Below are 20,306 nucleotides of genomic sequence, written 5' to 3' on the forward strand. Positions count from 1 at the left end.
GTTCATATCCTTGACCATTTCGAGAAGACAGAATTCGAATTGATAATATCTAAAAATGATACCCACTTACTAGGAAAAATTTACAAACTCCTTTTGGGATGGTCACTATGGAATCATGGGAAAAAATCTGTACCTCTGAACTGAAATATACTGTGTCCCAAGAAGTGAAAGAAAATTGGTATAAACCATTCTATAGATGGTACTTGACTCCAAATATGGTTTCACAGATGATCTCCCCTGGAAAAAAAGGCGTTTGCTGGAAATGTCAAGATATGGACGGCTCCTATTTCCATGTTTGGTGGACATGTCCTAAATTACAAATGTTCTGGAAAAAGATCCATCGAGAATTACAAATAATAATAAAAACAAAGATTACACTAGACCCTAAATACTACTTGCTTAGTATGGTGCCACCAAATTTGCCCCTGAAGTTCCATGATGTTTTTAAGTATGCCACTACGGCAGCCAGAATGGTTTTAGCAAGAACTTGGAAGCAAATGCAAATACCCGAAATAGAAGATTGGAAAGAAAAACTGTTGGACTATGCCAGTATGGCCAAAATGACTTTTTTGCTAAATCCAATCTCTAACGAACTTACAGAACAGTTTGATGAAAAGTGGGAATCATTTTATACTTATATGACCTCAAGTTAATCAGACAAACGTCGTATATTGACTAGTGCGAATATGAATAACTGGCAATGCTTTATTTAATATGTTTCAATTAATTGATAGCAAATTCCGAGCTTTTATATGTTATATTTTTAACGTGTAACACTTAGATAATTTGAATGATTTCCATATTTTTATAATTACTTTTTTTTAAAAGATATATTATACTGCATTTGATTTGTACTAGCTGGTAATGTGATATTGTACTTGATTGATTTAGTTTATTTTCTAAATTAAATTGTTATATTGTTTTTGTACTTCAAATGGTTTATCCTTCCCTTTTTTTCCTTTTTGTACCCCCCTATTATAAAATAAATAAAAAATTAAAAAAAATGCAACATTCACCTGTAGTCTGCTATAGTGTCACAGCAGATGCCTTCAATGAATGCTCTAATTATTTTTATTCTTAAGAAATCAGCCTTTCTGAACAGGAATCGTAGTCTGTTTTTCCCAGACCATTTGTTTAAATTCAGAACTCTTTGCAGATGGAATCTTTCATGACATTTAAGGTGATATGAACAAAGAAATCTGGATGTGTGTAAGAAAGAGCTTGAGGAAGATAAACATCCACCCTTGATCAGCAACTTGTTTTCTTATTTTATCAATGAAGCCTGGACAATAACTTTTTCCCTCTCCTCAGGTGGTGTGCTGGCAGTTCCTGGTGAAAAGAAGCCACCTCTCTTGTATACCTTTGAAGTCATACCTGGGATTCATATTTGGCCTAGAATCTTCAACTTTTCAATCTCCCATGCAAGTGGGAAGGTTGTGCTATTAAGCATTGTCTGGTCCTTTATACAGAATTGGAACTGCATTGAAATAAAATCTGTATCATCATTATAGTGCCTAAGCATTTTGCTTTCTCTGAATTGTGGATCAAGCAGGCACTTTGGTTACAAAGGAGTCCTTACCTTCAAGTCCAGGACACAATACTTCACAATTTCCATCTGGACATTTCCTGAGGCATTGGTGGTGGTCTTGTGCCACAGTGAACATCTGGTTGTGTGTGTGTGTGTTAAGTGCCGTCAAGTCGCTTCCGACTCATGGCGACCCTATGAATGAAAGTCCTCCAAAATGTCCTATCTTTGACAGCCTTGCTCAGATCTTGCAAATTGAAGGCTGTGGCTTCCTTTATTGAGTCAATCCATCTCTTGTTGGGTCTTCCTCTTTTCCTGCTGCCCTCAACTTTTCCTATCATGACGGTCTTTTCCAGTGACTCTTGTCGTCTCATGACGTGACCAAAATACGACAGCTTCAGTTTAGTCATTTTAGCTTCTAGGGTCAGTTCAGGCTTGATTTGATCTATAACCCACTGATTTGTTTTTTTGGCAGTCCACGGAATCCGTAACACTCTTCTCCAACCCACATTTCAAAGGAATCTATTTTCTTCCTATCAGCTTTCTTCACTGTCCAGCTTTCACAACCATACATAGTAATAGGGAATATCTATTGTATCTATTCGTATCTTCCATTGCTGATTGCAGTGAAGTAATAGGTTTTATCAACAGGCAAGTCTACTAATCCCCATAAAAATCTCAATGGGACGTGGCTATGGAGAAGACAACAGTTAAATCATAAGGGAAATTAGTGGCTTTGGTGGGATCTTCTAACAAAGTTTATTGAACAAAAGAGGAAATAATTACAGACACAATGGGAATAGCGACAAGAATGCCCAAGAAAACAAGAATAGAAAGCACTGGATTGGATCTTGCCAGCTATTTTCCTGAAACTGGCCCGACATTACTCCTCATTATAGCCCCTATCCATATGGCCTTCCTATATGATGTTCCACTAACATCTAGAATAGCCTTTCTGTAATCAAAAAAGGACCCCTCCATCTTTGTTGACCACCAGAAAAGCTGGTTGGATACCACCAATTGCCAATAATCTTAGGGGGAGATGCACAAAGCCCAAAGCATGAAAGTACATGACATATCATTATAACAGGGATTATAATGATTAAATGGATTTGAAGCAAATTGGTAGATTCTTTTGTCATTTTAACACCTTTATTTCCCTCCAAAAGGAGCCATGGAAGGGACTGTGGCTCAGTGGAAGAACATCTGTTTGGAATGCAGAAATTCCCAGATTCAGTCCCTGCCATCTCCAATTAAAGAGTCTGGCAACAGGTTATGTGAAAGATCTCTGCATAATGCCTTGGAGAGTTGCTGCCAGTCTGAGTGGACAATACTGATCTTGGTGCATCAAGGGTCTGATTCAGTATAAGGCAGCTTCTTTGATCATGTATTCATTTTCCTACACGAACTTCCAATGAATTCTAGAAAAGCAGGTTCTTTCACACCAATTGCCAATAATCTTAGGGTGAAATTCATGAAGCCCAAAGCTGAAAGAACATGACAACTAAACCAGAGATTGCAATGATTAAATGGATTAGAATCCAATTGGTAGATTCTTTTGTCATTTTTTTAGCACCTTTATTTCGATCAAAGGTTTTGGAAGTTTAGTAGCATTGTCTTTCATTGTAGTATAAACTACTTTAGACATGAATCTTCATTGACATTTGTGGTTGTGACAAAACCTCAACTTTTCCTGCTGAGTGTACTTACACAGCCTTATAAGACTTTCTGGGATCTAGGGTTGTTTTTGATTATGAACCTTTCCCTCAGTTACCAGGTGTTCTAATGGTAGCAAATGTATAGGTTTTGGGTTCGCTTCTGTGAGATAAATATATGTAGTGTGCAAGTTATTTAAGGAGATCACTGAGGCTGGTTTTGAACAGAAACAACAAAGAAGATGTATTTATTTACAAGATAGTTTCAAGGAACAGAAAAACAGCAGAGGTCTCCAGGCTGACAAAGGAGAAACCTGGTTGAGGCACTTAGATCAGTTATAGCTTTGTTGAGTAATCTAGATTTTCATTAACACTTTCAGACACAAACAGGGTATCAGTGATTAACCTCTAGGTGGGATCCCCTCATACACACTCAGGATTCCACCCACAGCAACCTGCTCTTTCAGAAGAGTCAGACTAAAAATGCAGTCTGCTCATCACCAGAGACAGGCTTAATAAACTGGGTACTCTATTCTGTCCTAGAAATAGAGCCAAACCTCTCTGCCACACAAACAGGCAGAGCTACCTCTCACACTGTCAGTTCTTTTCCTGAAGAAGACCTGAGCTGTGGCTTTCTCTACCTGAGGCAGGGCTCAACTAACTCCTTCTGTGCTTCCCTTCAACCTTCAATTCCCCTTCTGAAAGGTGACTGGATATTGGAACAGCACTTCTACGGGCTCCTCTGAGTGGATGTTTCTCCCTTCAGGGTCAGGACAGACTCCGGTCCATCACAGTGGTCATGGAAGATTCCATGTTCCACTGGTGGTCCATCTGCTTTACATGCAGAAGCTCTCAGTTTCAGTCCCTGGCATCTCCAGTTAAAGTATGATGTGAAAGACCTCTGCATAAGACCCAGGTGAATTGCTGTCAGTCTGAGTGGACAATACTGAGCTTGTTGGACCAAGGGTCTGATTCAGTGTAAGGTAGCTTCATGTGTTCTTCTTTGCATACCTATATGAATTGTATGAATAGGACCAAGTCTCCACTAGGTGGTTATTACCAAAGGTTACTGAAGTTGTCTTGCCTCCTGTTCTTCTGTCATTTATCACCCTTTCTTCATATAGCAATTATAATGTGATAGATATAACCACATCTTCCTTATTCTGTTCCATTATCCCATAAGTGAAACAGTATGCATGAATTTTTCAGTTTTTGTCCTTGCATTTATGTGAAGGAACTCCCTGGCCACCTTTTTAAATGCAGTAAGGAAATTGGTTATGTTCTCCCATGAACATATTATATGGTACAGCTGAACTTTGTTTTTGTAGGGAACGATATTCTTTGTGGCAGTACCAGTAAATAGCTGTGATGCTTACAAATATTCCCTTCAGAGGACATGTAATGGTCTAGTGGATATGACTGTCCAAGCACTAAACCTCTGAGTCCTGTCATGCTCTCTTTATAAACTGTATAACACAGAGATCATTATTCTGTTTAACCCATTTATAAGCAGTTCTTCCAGGCAGGCAGAGGTCTTTTCAGCTCTCAAGATGTTGGGGATTTAAGATGGGGTGGTTGGCAGAAAAATCAGGCGTAGCATTGAGTGGTGGCCCCTCCTGATTTATTGTCAGTTTTTGTGAACATTATTGAAAATTCAGCTAGAATGAAATTTTTAACATACCTTTAATTATTTGTCCAAACAGAAAACCACCACCCAAACAAACAATAATAACAACAGGTAGCATAAAATTGAATGACTAGATTATATCTAAACTTAGGTTTTTTTTGCCACAATCATTAATTGTCAATTTTAATTGATCCACATTCATCTGTATAGAGTCTAACATACAGAGGACCAAAGACGATACTCCTTTTTTCATGAGACAAGCCATATCTGCACACTGAATGCTCCAAAGACAGATACAATGGATGATCAAGGGATAGAATACAAGCAGTAACCAAGACCAGAATATTAGTAGAAAAGCAGACCATTTTCAAGATTCCTGCTCCCATGAGACAAAACAACACATTTCAAGTGAGCACATTCATAATCAACCATGATAAATTGTGAAGTCAACGTTCTCAAAGCTTCCTTTTACTCCTCCTCTTCTGGATTTTTAGTCTGTGAAGCTTCCTGAAGCTTTTCCTCACTGCTTCCTTTACCTCTTTATTCCTCAAGCTGTATATGAGTGGATTCAGCAGAGGGGTGAGAAGTGTGTAGAGCACAGAAAATAGTTTCTTCACCTCACTTAGTGAGCCTATGTCTGGTAAGATATAGACCGTCATCAAAGAGCCATAGAAGCAAGATACCACAGTGAGGTGTGAGGAACAAGTGGAGAAGGCTTTTTGTTTCCCTGTAGTGGATGGGATTTTTGAAATGCTATTGATGATGCAGATGTAAGAGGTGAGGGTGATCAGAAGTGGGGGCAGAATGCCTATAGAGCAGAGTATGAAGGATGTCATTTCAACCGAATAAGTGTCATTGCAAGAGAGCATGACCACTGGGGTGAAATCACAGAAGAAATGGTTGATTTTGTTTGGTCCACAAAAAGTCAGCTGAGACACCAAGAATATTAGGATGTTGATACCTAGAGAACCACATATCCAGGACACAGCAATCAACTGGATGCAAATTCTGCCATTCATGAGCATAGCATAATGCAACGGTTTGCATATTGCTAAATAACGATCGTATGACATTATTGCTAAAAGGTAACATTCAGTGGTTGCGAAAAACCCAAAAAAATACAGTTGTGCAAGGCATGCGCTGAAAGAAATGGTCTTGTTCCCGCTCAGGAAACTAACCAGCATTCTCGGCAGGATAGCTGAGCTATAGCAGGTCTCCAAACAGGACAGGTTCCCCAGGAAGAAGTACATGGGGGTGTGAAGATGTGGATCAAAGGCTACTAGAATCACAATGAGGATGTTCCCTGCCATCGTTACAAGGTAAACGGCTAGAAAGAGTATAAACAGTAAAATCTGTAGATCTTCGGTATTGAAGTCCAGGAGAATAAATGCCACCGGAGCCGACTGGTTTCCTCCTCCTAAGTTTACCAGGTGCATCTATGAACCAGCAGATAAATCAGGACATATTTAGGCTAGAGTATTCTATACATATCTGTATTCACAATGAGGTATTTTTTTCCAATGAGGAGGACCTTTCAAACATGCGTCATTCACCCGCAGTCTGGTCTAGTGCCGCAGGAGATGCCTTAAATGAAATCTCTCACTATGTTAATTCTTAACAAATGAGCCTGCCTGAATAAGAGTCCTAGACTTTCCCCCCAGAACATTTGCTGAAATTCAGAAATCTGGATGTGTGTAAGAAAGAGAGTGGGGAATATAAACATCAACCCTTGGCCAAAAAAAATGTTTTCTTATTTTGTCAAAGAAGCCAGGACAGTGATTTTCTTCCTCTCCTCATCTGGTGTGCTGGCATATCCTGGTGAAACAGAAGCTACCTCTCTTTTATACCTCTGAAGTCATACCTGAGATCCATATCTGGCCTAGAATCTTCACGTTTTTCAATCTCCCATGCAAGTGGGAGGGTTGTGCTACTGTCAGTTCCTTTATACAGAATCCAATGGAACTGCATTGGAATAAAATCTGTATCAGCATTTTAATGCCTAAGTATTTTGCTTTCTCCGAATTGTGGATCAACCCAACATTTTGGTTATAATGGAGTCCTTACCTTAAAGTCCAGAACACTCTGCTTGACAGTCACAGTTGTCACAATGATTGCACAAACAAAATGATTTCCTTGTGTGTTCAACAAACAAATGAACTCAAATGCAATTTACAAATAAGCCATTGGGTCATTGGCATTCCAGGACATAATACATCAGAATTTACAACTGGATATTTCTTGAGGCATTGGTGGCGATCTTGTGGAAGAGGGAACATCTGGCGATATCTATGGATCTTGTGTCTTCCATTGCTGATAGCAGTGAAACAATCGGTTTTATAAATAGGCAAATCACTAATCCTCAGGAAATCGCAATGGGACATGACTATGGAGAAGACAATAGTGAAATCATGAGGGAAATTAGTGGCTTTAGTGGGATCTTCGAACAAAAATTGCAGAAAAAAAGAAAAATAATTAGTGACAAAATGAGAATAGGGACAAGCGTGCCCAAGAAAATTCGAATAGAAAACACTGGGTTGCATTTTGCCAGATATGTTCCTGAAACTGGTCCAACATTACTTCTCACTACAGCCACTATCCCATGTTCCATTCATACATGAAGTTCCAAAACTCTAGAATGGCCTTTTTTCTGATCAAAAGTGGCCTGTCTATCATTCACCATAAGAAAAACTGGTTGTGTTCCACCAATCATCAAATAATCTTAGGAGGAAATTCATGAAACCCAAAGCCTGAAAGTACATGATAACTAAACCAGGAATTGCAATGATTAAATGGATTAGAAGCCGATTGGTAGATTCCTTTGTCATTTTTGACACCTTTATTTCCACCTAAGGTTTTGGTAGCTGAATAGCATTGTTTTTCATTGCAAAATGAACTACTTTAGAGATAAATCTTGATTGTCATTTGTAGTCATGGAATGGACCATGGCTTAGTGGTAGAGCTTGGTGTGTGGAAGTCCCCAGTTTCAATCCCTGCCATTTCCAGTTAAAGAGTCTGGCTACAGGTGATGCGAAAGATCTTTGCATAATGCCCTGGAGAGTTGCTGCCACTCTGAGTGGACAATACTGATCTTCATGCACCAAGTGTCTGATTCAGTGTAAGTGAGCTTCATTTGTTCATGTCTTTCTCTTTGCATACCTTTATGAATAGGATCTAGTCTACACTGGGTGGTCATTACCAAATGTTACAGAAGTTGTCTTGGCTCATGTTCTTCTGTCGCTTATCACCCTTTCTTCATTTAATAAATATAATGTGGTAGATATAAGAAAAGCTCCCTTCTTCTCTTATGTTATCCCGAAAGTGAAACTGTATGCATTAATTTTGATTTTTTCTCTCCTGGCATTCATGTGAGGACCTCCTTGGCCATCTTTGTAAATGCAGTAAGGAAAATGCTTATACTCTTCCAAGAAAATATTATGTAGTACAGCTGAACTTCATTTTTGTAGGGAAATATATTCTTTGTGGCAGTACAAGGAAATAGTTTTGATGTTTACATATATTCCCTTCAGAGGATGTATAATTGTCTAGTGGATATCACTGTCCAAGTGCTAAGCTGCTGATCCCTGTCATCATCATTCATTTATTGCAGTCAATAGACCAAAACCAATTTAAAATTCAAGGCTCTACAGCAATTGCACATCTCAACATCAAATATACAAATATACAAATGATTAAAAATTCAATTACATACAATAATAAACAAGTGCAAGTAATATCCTTGGTACGCTAACTGATAGGCTCGTGAGTCCCCGTCAAGAACTGGAGTAATAATATGACTCGATTTGGCCTTCCTTGCATTACACACCACCCTACAAAACCTGGCCTGATCCCTGCCAGTCTCTTCTTAAAATGTATAACGTAGAGATCACTATTCTTTTTGACCCATTTATGAGCAGTTCTTTCAGGTACTCAGGGGTCCTTTCAGCTGTCAAGAAGTTTGGGATTTAAGATGGGATGGTTGGCAGGAAAATCAAGTGTACCATTGATTTGTGGCCCCTTCTGATTTATTACCTCTTGTTGTTCTTGTTCTTGTTGTTAATAATAACAATAACAATAACATTAATATATTTGTATCCCACCCTCCCCCAGCAAACCGGGCTCAGGGCTAACATCATGTAAAAACAATATAATTTAGGGCTGTCGATTCGGTTCGTCCAAACTGAAAAAACAGCCGAATTTTCCCCGATTTGGCGGTTTTCAGTTCGGGACGAACCGAATTCAAAAAAGGCGGGAAAATGACTAGCTGAATTTGGTGAGTTCGGGCGATCGCCGAATAAGTTCAGCAGGTTTGGCGTTCCCCGAACCTGCCTTTTCCAGAGAGTCTTTTCCCAAGAGTTCTGGGAAACCGGGCGGTGTGTCTTTAAACTGCTCCGCACTGCCTGGGCTAGCAACGTGGAGCAGTTTCAAGACCCCCCCCTGCCCCCCTTCCAGGGACTCCTGGGAAAGCGGGCAGTGGGTCTTGTCCCGAGGTTTACCCTGTTGCTCCTGGGCCCCTTTCGATCCCTCCCCGTCTCCTGCGTTCTGTTTGTGGTGGTGGGGGCTTCTCCCAGCTGACAAGCAGGTGGGCGCATCAAGGATGGGGGTGTGACGGCACCCCAGCCCGTTACCCTGGCAATAGTCCCGCCTCCCAGCTGGCAGCGACTCCCAGGAAGGGGGGCGGGGGTCTTTAAACTGCTCCACACTGCCTGGGCTGGCAGCATGGAGCAGTTTAAAGACCCCCGCCCCCTTCCCAGGAGTCCCTGCCAGCTGGGCGGCAGGACTATTGCCGGGGCAACGGGCTGGGGCACCCCCATCCTTGATGCGCCCACCCGCTTGTCAGCTGGGAGGCAGGCGGTTGCCTTTGAGGCTGATTGTGACACCACGGTCGCTCGACTCCCCGCCGCTTGGCTGCGTTCCAGCCTCGGCTTCTCCTGGGCTCTCTTCCTGCTGTTGCGCCACCCTCGGATGGCGTTGCGTTGGCCGGTCGTGTTGGAGTCACGTTGGCCGGTCCCTTCCTCTGGGTTCTGCCCGTCTGACCGGGCTTCTTTGAGGGCTGCCTCCTTCCCTGCCGCTGAGCCTGCCAAGAAGGAAAACCCTGCCAGTAAGGGGAGGATTCGTTGTTCCTGGGCCCCTTTGGATCCCTCCCTGCCTCCTGCATTCTGTTTGTGGTGGTGGGGCTGCTCAGGCCCAGATGGACCGGGTCCCGGGACTCCTGGGGAAACTGGGCGGTGGGTCTTTAAAGCTTAAAGTTTAAAGACCCATCGCCCGGTTTCCCGGGAGTCCCGGGAAGAAGGGCGGGGGGGCCTTTGAACTGCTTCGTGCTGCCAGCTATGGCAGCACGGAGCAGTTCAAAGTGCCACCCACCCACTTTCCTGGGAGCCCTGGGAAGGGGGGGGGCGGCTTCGGCCGAATTTTGTTCCCCAACTCAAAACTCGCACCGAATTCCACGGAACCGAAACGGAGGAGTTCAGACTTTGACATTTCCTGGATCAAAACAGGCCAGATTTTGCCGAATCCAAATTTTCCCAAAAAAGTTTTTTCAACAGCCCTAATATAATTACAATTCTATAAAACAAATACTATCCAGTGGAACCAGTTTAGAATTCAATACATACAATAGAATAAATACAATCTCACCCTGATAACAACAAAACACTTCACATTTACGGAGGATGATATCCAGGATGTTCATGCCTCCATGCCTCTTTGTCGATGTCATTGTGAGCACTATTAAAAATTCAGTTGGCATAAATTGAATGACTGCATGACATCTAAGCTTACTTTCTGTAGTGCGTCAATGATTCAATTTTCATTGATTCACATACATCTGTACAGATTCTTATGTACTGTGGACTGAAATAGATATTTATCTTTTCATTAGACAAACCATGAACACATGAAGCTGCCTTATACTAAATCAGACCCTTGGTCCATCAAAGTCAGTATTGTCTACTCAGACCGGCAGCAGCTCTCCAGGGTCTCAGGCAGGGGTCTTTCACATCACCTACCTGCATAGTCCCTTTAATTGAAGATGTCGGGGATTGAACCTGGGACCTTCTGCATGCCAAGCAGATGCTCTACCACTGACCCACAGCCACTCTCCAAACCATATCTGCACATTGAATGATCCAAAGACAGATGCAATGGGTGATTAAGGGATAGAATACAAGCAGTAATCAAGACCAGTGAACTAATAGCAAGGTAGACCATTTTCAAGTTAGCTCATTAATAATCAACCATTGTAAAACATTCAGATTGAGAAGTCAATGTTGTCAAAGCTTCCTTTTGCTCCTTCTCTTCTGGATTTTAAGCCTGTGAAGCTTTCTGAAGCATTTCCTCCCTGCTTCCTTTACCTCTTTATTCCTCAAGCTGTATATGAGTGGATTCAGCAGAGGAGTGAGAAGTGTGTAAAACAGAGAGAACAATTTCTTCACCTCACTCACCGAGCTGATGTCTGGTAAGACATAGACTATCATCAAAGACCCATAGAAGCATGAAACTACGGTGAGGTGTGAAGAACAAGTGGAGAAGGCTTTTTGTTTCCCTGTAGTTAATGGGATTCTTAAAATGTTATTGATTATGCAGACATAAGAGGTGAGGGTGATCAGAAGTGGGGGCAGAGTGCCTATACAGGAGATTATGAAGGCTGCTATTTCAACCAAATGAGTATCATTGCAAGAAAGCATGACCACTGGGGTCAAATCACAGAAGAAATGGTTGATTTTGTTGGGTCCACAAAAATTCATCCGAGACACCAAGAATATTACGATGCTGCTACCCAGAGATCCACATATCCAGGACACAGCAATCAACAGGATGCAAATCCTGCCATTCATGAGCATAGCATAATGCAATGGTTTGCAAATTGCTAAATAACGATCATAAGACATTACTGCTAGAAAGTAACATTCAGTGGCTGCAAAAAAACTAAATAAGTACAATTGTGCAAGGCACACAGGAACAGATATAGTTCTGTCCCCACTCAGAAAACCAAATAGCATTCTCGGCAGGATAGTTGAACTGTAGCAGGTCTCCAAACATGAAAGATTCCCCAGGAAGAAGTACATGGGGTTGTGAAGATGTGGATCAAATGCTACTAGAATCACAATGAGGATGTTCCCTGCCATTGTTACAAGGTAAACAGCTAGAAAGAGTATAAACAGTAAAATCTGTAGATCTTCAGTATTGAAGTCCAGGAGAATAAATGCCACTGGAGCTGACTGGTTTCTTCCTTCTAGGTTTACCAGGTGCATCTAAGAAACAGCAGGAAAAAAATCAGACATATTTAGACTAGAGTATTCTATACATGTCTGTATTCACAAGGAGATATATTGTTTTCAATGAGGACCATTCAAACATTCAACACTGACTCACAGTCTGGTCTAGTGTCACAGCAAATGCCTTAAATGAATGATCTGATTCTTTTTCTTTTTAGGGAATGAACCTGACTGAACAGGAGTCCTAAACCATGGGTGTCAAATATAAGGCCCGAGGCCTGCATCTGGCCCCTTGAGGGCTCTCATCCGGCCCACAAGCCAGCTGAGGTAGCCACCCCCTCCCCTGCTCCCGATGTGGACTGGCAAGTCCACTGCAGGCTTTCCAGCCTCATCCCCCCCAGTCCCAATCTGGGTTAGTGTGTCTGCTGCAGGCTCACCAGCCGAAGCAGCCACCTCCCCCAGTTCTAATGTGTCAATGATCAAAGACTGATAAATGAAACAAAATTCTTTAAGAGTGTTATTGTTTTAAGCATGCTTGTATTTTAACAAATATATATATATCCTTATTTGGCATTGCCTGTGTCTTCTATAAATTTTGTATCCCTGGTACCTGGCATTAAATTTTATGGTACACATTGCCCGGCCTAACCAAGTGACATTTATGTCATATCTGGCCCATGTAACAAATCAGTTTGATACTCTGCCCTACACTGTTTTTCCCAGACCATTTGCTGAAATTCAGAACTCAATACAGATGGAATCTTTCATGAAGTATAAGGTGGGATGAACAAAGAAATCTGGATGTGTGTAAGAAAGAGATTAGGGGTCATAAACATTAACCCTTGGTCAGCAATTCATGTTCTTATTTTATTAATGAAGCCAGGACAATAACATCCTCCCTCTCTTCAGCTGGTGTGCTGGCAAATCCTGGTGAAACAGAAGCCACCTCTCTTGTATACCTCTTAAGGTAAACCTGGGATCCATGACTGGCCTATAATCCTCAAGTTTTTCTATCTCCCATGCAAGTGGGAGGGTTGTGCTACTGTCAGCTCCTTTAAACAGAATTGGAACTGCATTGAAATAAAATCTGCATGAGCATTATAATGCCTATGTATTTTGGTTTCTTCAAATTGTGGATCAAGCAGGCACTTTGGTTATAAAGGAGTCTTACCTTCAAGTCCAGAACACTCTGTATGTTTAATGACTGCAGTTGTCAAAAATGATTGCACAAACCAAATGATGTCTTTGGGTGTTCAACACACAAATGAACTCAAATGTAATTTACAAAGAAGTCATTGTGTCACTGGCAGTCCAGGACGTAATACATCACAATTTCCGCCTAGACAATTCTTGAGGCATTGATGGTGGTCTTCTGCACAGTGAACATCTGGCAATATCTATTGATCTTGTTCTTCCATTGCTGATTGCAGTGAAGCAATAGATTTTATCAACAGGCAAACCTACTAATTCCCATTAAAATCTCAATAGAATGTGGCTATGGAGAAGACGACTGTTAAATCATAAGGGAAATTAGTGGCTTTAGTTGGATCTTCTAACAAAGATTATTGCACAAAAGAAAAATAATCACAGACACAATGGGAATAGGGACAAGCATGCCCAAGAAAACAAAAATAGAAAACACTGGGTTGGATCTTGTCAGATATTTTCCTGAAACTGGCCCATTACTCCTCACTATAGCCCCTATTCCATGTGGCCTTCCTGTAGAAAAAGACAACCCATTTCCTGCAGAAAAGACAACCCACTTCTAACTCACAATGATTCTTTCAATCAACTGGTCAGCAACAAGCGGATGCAATTAATTGAGATGATCAACCAAAGATCTGATTGGTCAGTAGCTCTGGCCAAGCTCAGGCCAACTCAGCATCTTTTGGGCCTAAAATAATTGCATTTCCAATTCAGTTTTGTTCTTGGATCTTATGCCATGGTTCCATGATCCATTTTTGGACTTTTGTGATTTTTGCTATGGGGCCGGGACATGCTGTCAGCCCCTGACTCTGGATAGAGTGGACATTTGGATGGGTAACATCTTGAATCCTGAACTTTGAATTTGGTATCTTGCTTCTTGAATTAGTGTTTGAATGTTTAGCTAGTGCTACTTGCTCTAGGTTTCACTGTTTTAAATGCCTCACTTGCTTTTGTTCTCTTATAAATATTCTTGCACAATTTTAATAAATTCTTATTTATATTTGAGTGAAGTTTTTTATGTCTTCAGGTGGCTTCCATCTAATTTTAGTACCTTGGCCAAAGGGCTATACCTACCAGATAATTATTTGGTGAAACTCACACTGCAGTTGGCCAACCTCATTGGTTGACTTTCTTTTATCAAAAACAGGAAAGTTAGAAGTCTGTTCCTTGGCTTCTGGCTGGTTGGGTTAGAGAAAAGGGGCTGTTGGCAGCTACTCTCCTGAGGTGTAAGGACTTGCACCCCAGATTTTGTGAAAATTTTGAATACTGCCTGATACATAACAAGATCCTCCTGGATTGGAGGATCTTGACAGCACTAAGGAAAATGCTTACAGTCAACCATGACCATATTATGTAGTACAGCTGAACTTAGTTTTTGTAGGGAAAGATATTCTTTGGCAATTGGGCTGTATGGCTTTGAAGTCCCTCCCGTCTCCAAACCCTGCCCTCCTCAGGCTCCACTCCCAAATCACCAGGTATTTCCCAACCTGGAGCTGGCAACCCTACCCATTTGCAATGTTGTGTTGAGCAATTTTCTTCTTCTGAAATGCCTTTTCCCTGGCACCCTCCTCAAATTATGACACAAGACAACCAATCATGGGTTCAACTAGTTAGTTAGTTATTTATTTCAATAATTCATTCATTCAATGGCTGCTCTACATCAATGGTTATCCAAATAAGCTGATGCTTTTGAGGGCTGCCTGTGCTGGGCCACCACTGCAGATGCCTTTTGGGCAGGTCCACCCTGGCTCCAAACTTGGCCAGCATTTCCACTGGCCTTGCTTATCACAACCTGCACCATCGCTGGGTGGTGAGAGCTGCCAAGCTTCATCCCTCTCCCCTAACATGCTCCTGCCAGGTACAGAAGATGCCACTCAGCTAGTTCTGGGTTTGGAAATACCTGGAGTTGTGAAGGATGGAGCCTGATGAGGGTGGGGTTTGGAAAGGGGAGGGACTTCAATACCATAGAGACCAGTTGCATAAGCAGACCTTTTCTCCAGGGGAACTGATCTCTGTCATCTGGAGAGCAGTTGTACTAGCGGAAGGTCTCCAGCCATCACCTGGAGGTTAGTAATCAAATACTGGCTACAAGTACAAAATAGGAGAGTAGGGAATCAAAAGTCTGCACTTGTATAAAGCTCAATAAAGCACATACAAAGCACTTTGCAAGCAGTTATATTGTGAGGTGGAGCCTCACCAAAACAATATCCCAAGGATATAAATACAGAGCAAGAACTTGTTATAATGCGATAAATTTACATCAGGTAAGTGTATATACACAACAAAATCAGGTGCACAAAAATTGACAATCCAGAATGGTAATGTCCAAATGAAGCACGGAACAGATTTCAAATGCAATGGGCTTCCTGTAAAATCCCCATTTCAGAGCTTTCATCAAGCTTCAAGGAGTACCATGTGCAAATATCACCTGTAATAAAATGCATACCTACATAATATCTCAAAAAATCACAGGTTTGTACTATAATAAATAGATCATGGTTCTTAAAATATTTCATATATACAAAAATATTTTAGCTTACAAAAATATATATCTTATTAATCTGTTATATCTTACATACCAAAGTTTGGAGAGACATCTATTCTGCCATTCTGTTTAAGAGGCTAGCTGAGAGTCTGAAGTTAAACTCAATGCAATCTTTCTTAAGGTGTTCTTGATCCCACAGGTGCAAGCAATCTACTCAATAGTACAAACTCATGTTACCTGGAGGTTGGCAACCCTACACTCAGCACCAAGGGAACTTCCTCATAGCACATCCAGCTGTAAGGCTAGGGTTGCCAACCTCCAGGTGGTGGTTGGAGATCTCCTGGGATTTCAACTGATCTCCAACCAATAGAGATCAGTTCCCCTGGAGGAAATGGCCACTTAGGAAGATGAACTCGATGGCATTATACCCCATTGGAGTCCCTCCCTTCAATAAACCCCACCCTCCTCAGTCGCCACCCCCAAAATTTCCAGGTATTTCCCAACTCTGATCTGGCAACCCTATGCAAGGCATATGATGGAAGAGTTGGTTTTTATATGCTGACTTTCTCTACCACTTAAGGGAGTCTCAAACCGGCTTACAATCACCTTCCCTTCCCCTCCCCACAACAGACACCCTGTGAGGTCGGTGGGGCTGAGAGAGCTCTAACAAAGCTATAACTTGCCCAAGGTCACCCAGCTGGCTTCATGTGGAGGACCGGGGGAAAAAATCCAGTTCACTAGATTAGCCTCTGGCGCTCATGTGGAGGAGTGGGGAATCAAACCAGGTTCTCCAGATCAGAGTCAACTGCTCCAAACCACCACTCTTTTTTTTAAAAAAAATATTTTATTAAATTTTTCAAAATAGTACAGAATAAGAAGGGGAAGAGGGAATGGGAACAATTGTGTTGTACATGGATGGCATTCGGAACAGGTCTTGCATTGATTTCCTCTATTGTTATATTATTTTTTAATTGTCTTTCAGTCTATTATCTAGCTTTCTAAAACTTCTCTATAGTCAGTTTTATAAATCACTATTATGTAGTAATTAAACTTTTACCCCGGCATTTCTTATTCTGTTTGTCTAACTCAATTGTAATATTAACATTATTTATGTATGTATTTATCTCTAGTTTACAGTGTATCTGTCATAGAATGCTTGCCATCTTTGTTTGTGCTCTTCTGGTGGTTTTTCTTTCATCCAGTTGGATAATCTTACCATGCCTGCATATTCATACATTTTTGTAATCCATTGTTCTAGTGTTGGTGTCCTTTTTTCTTTCCAATATTTGGCATATGATGTTCTTGCTGCTGTCATGCCATACAAGAATAATTATTTGTCTGTGGGTATCAGTTGTGATGGAGTCATTCCTAACAAGAAGTGCTTTGGTTGAAAATCAAAATTTAAGTGTAGCATCTCTTGTAATTCTCTATGTATATCTTTCCAAAAAAATTGTGCCTTTCTGCAGCTGTAACTTGCCCAAGGTCACCCAGCTGGCTTCATGTGGAGGCCTGGGGGCGGGGGGGTGGAATCCAGTTCACTAGATTAGCCTCTGGCGCTCATGTGGAGGAGTGGGGAATCAAACCCGGTTCTTCAGATCAGAGTCCACTGCTCTAAACCACCGCTCTTAACCACTATACCATGCTGCCTCTCAAACAGCTTGGAGGGGTTGGCAGGAGCACTTCTTTCATTTGCAGCCACATTTGAAGCCTGTTAGGACTTTTTTTTAAGCAATTGCCAGAGTGCTATGTGGCTGTGAGGCACCCAAGTTGGGTCCAGGGAACCCAGGCCCAACTCTTTAAAAATGCTAACACATGAACAGGCATGAACACATGAAGCTGACCTATACTGAATCAGACCATTGGTCCATCAAAGTCGATTCAGGCTTGTAGCAGCTCTCCAGGGTCGCAGGCCAAGGTCTTTCACATCCCCTATAACCTGCTTATTCCGGGAGATGCCAGGGATTGAACCTGGGACATTCTGCATGTCGAGCACTCTATCCATAAAGCCATACCAGTCCTCTTCCCTTTTTCACCAATGGGAAAGCTAATTGAATCCAATCAAAGTGTGTCTGTTTTTTTCTTAGAACACACCCTTGTCTTTGAACAAACATAATAAATAAGGAGCTATGTGATTAATCTTAGATAATCAATATACTAATGGTAGCATGTCTTCCTTAACTCAGCTGCGATCCAATTTCTGGAAACCTAGCCATTTGTTGATCACTCTTCTCAGAGTTTTTTTAACCTCTTCATTTCTCAGACTGTAGATAAGAGGATTGACCATGGGAGTCAGGACAGTATAAAAGAGAGAGAATATTTTGTGCAAGTCACCCCATGTTTCACTTTTTGGTAAGATGTATACCACCATTAAGGTGCCATAAAAAATGGTGACCACAGTGAGGTGTGAGGAACACGTGGAAAATGCCTTCTTTCTTCCTGTGGTTGATGGGATTCTCAGGATAGTATCAATAATATGAAAATAGGATGTCAGGGTTAAAACAAAAGGGGGAAGAGTATCTATGGCTGACAGTATGAAAGCTAAAAGCTGAACCAGCTGTGTATCTTCGGAGGCAAGCTTTATGAAAGCAGGGAAATCACAAAAGAAATGATCAATGGCAATTGGGCCACAAAAATGTAAAAACGACATCAGAATTATTATTATACTAATTGGCAGCAGGGCACATAGCCAAGAACCAGCTGCAAGCTTGAGACAGAGCTTGTCATTCATTAAGGTTCCATAATGCAGTGGTTGGCAAATTGCTAGATATCGATCGTAAGACATCACAGCTAACAAGTAACATTCTGTGCTCACCAGAAATCCAAAGAAATATAACTGAATCACACAACACTTAACTGAAACGGTTCTGTCCCCAGTTAGTAAACTAGCCAGCATCCTGGGCAGGATGGTTGAGCTGTAGAAGGTCTCCATACAGGACAAGTTTCCCAAGAAGAAGTACATGGGAGTGTGAAGATGTGGACTGGTCGTAACTATGAAAATGATGGTGAGGTTTCCAGAGATAGTCATTATATAGATCACCAGAAACACCAGGAAGAGAAGGAACTGTAGATCATGAAGCCTCCCAAAGCCCAGCAAGATGAATTCTGAGATATCTGTGCAGTTTACAGATGTTGTGTTTACTGTTGGCTTCATCTGTAGAAGAGACAAAATCAAAATTAACATGAATTAAAACAAAACCCAGGGCTGATACGAAAAGAGTGGACCCTATTTGCTGAAGCTTTCTTAAGCCCTGAAAAAGAATCTGTTCTGAGCATATGTATCTGGGGAGGCTCAGAACTGGAAGACCTGACCCATTACATGTTGACCTGCCCATTATATATAGTTCCAAGGCAAAGATTTTAGGGACAATTCTGGCCAATTTAGATTAACGTACTGTGATGGCGAAACTTCTATTTCTCCTTGCAGACATGGAGCCAGCTGTCTCTTATAGAGTTGCCCTCTTCGCTCTAGCAGCAAAGAAAATTCAGGCCAGGCAGGGCCAATGTAGTCTCTTGTCTTCAAACCCTGCTGAACTTTAAGTCATCTGCAACTTGATGGCACTTTACACACGAAGAGAAACATTTATGTGCTGAGTGTCATACATGTACAACTACAGAAGCTGCACACTTCTTTTAACCTGGAAAAATGATCAGGATAAGGTTAAAAGTCAATAGAGATAAGCTGCATTACCTTCATTAATGGTATGACCCGGATGATGCCTATAATGTGTTGTCATTGCTGAGCGTTATTGAAGTCTACTGGGCTTGTGTAGTTCTATCATCGGTCGTCACCCTTCCTTTATATAATAAAATTCAATGTGGTAGATGCAGCAAAATCTTCTTTGTTCCTGTTGTGTTGCTTCAAAAGCGAAACAGTATGTCTTAGTTCTTATTACCCCTCATTCATACATCTAAGGATCTCCCTGGGCACCTCGGTCAATGGGGAAAAGAAAAGACCTATCCTCTCCTAGGAACAGATTGTGTAGTAGAGATTAAATTAGTTTCTGGAGGGAAATATATTCCTTTGAGATAGTAGAATAGAAAGAAACAGTTCTGATGTTGTCTGCTATCCCATGCAGAAGTCATGTAGCGGATATGACTGTGCAAGTGCTAAGCTATTGATTCCAATAAATTAAATAAACAGTGTTACAGAGGGATCATTATTCCATCTAGCCTATCTTACAAGCAGCTCTTTCAGGTGATTTTTTTCAGATATTGGGAATTTAATATGGGATATTATTTATTTATTTATTTACTTACTTACTTACTAGGGTTGCCAGGTCCCTCTTCTCTTCTGGTGGGAGGCTTTTGGGGTGGAGCCTGAGGAGGACGATGTTTGGGGAGGGGAGGGATTTCAGTGCCATAGAGTCCAATGGCCAAAGAGGCCATTTTCTCCAGGTGAACTGATCTCTGTTGGCTGGAGATCAGTTGAAATAGCAGGAGATACAGCTAGTACCTGGAAGTTGGCAACCCTATTATTTACTTACTTCATTTGTACCCCACTTTGATCTCCCATGGGGTCCCAAAGTTGCTTACACCATTTTCCTTTCCTCCCTTTTTATCCTCACAATAATCCTGTAAATTAGGTTAGCCTGAG

General features: G+C 41.4%; 3 protein-coding genes across 3 annotated transcripts; all 3 read right to left on the bottom strand.

Moving 5' to 3' along the window:
- Nucleotides 1–5,262: 5,262 nt before the first annotated feature.
- LOC130490694 (olfactory receptor 11L1-like) lies at nt 5,263–6,213 on the bottom strand. Its single transcript, XM_056864505.1, has one exon. The coding sequence runs from the start codon at nt 6,115–6,117 to the stop codon at nt 5,263–5,265; it is 855 nt and encodes a 284-aa protein (XP_056720483.1). The 5' UTR covers nt 6,118–6,213.
- A 4,863-nt stretch (nt 6,214–11,076) lies between these two features.
- LOC130490695 (olfactory receptor 6B1-like) lies at nt 11,077–12,057 on the bottom strand. Its single transcript, XM_056864506.1, has one exon. It carries the CDS (start codon nt 12,055–12,057, stop codon nt 11,077–11,079), a length of 981 nt encoding a protein of 326 aa, XP_056720484.1.
- Nucleotides 12,058–17,891: 5,834 nt separating this feature from the next.
- LOC130490696 (olfactory receptor 6F1-like) lies at nt 17,892–18,863 on the bottom strand. Its single transcript, XM_056864507.1, has one exon. The coding sequence runs from the start codon at nt 18,861–18,863 to the stop codon at nt 17,892–17,894; it is 972 nt and encodes a 323-aa protein (XP_056720485.1).
- Nucleotides 18,864–20,306: the final 1,443 nt, after the last annotated feature.

The sequence above is a fragment of the Euleptes europaea genome, chromosome 18 (genome assembly GCF_029931775.1).
Source record: "Euleptes europaea isolate rEulEur1 chromosome 18, rEulEur1.hap1, whole genome shotgun sequence".
NCBI lineage: Eukaryota > Metazoa > Chordata > Lepidosauria > Squamata > Sphaerodactylidae > Euleptes > Euleptes europaea.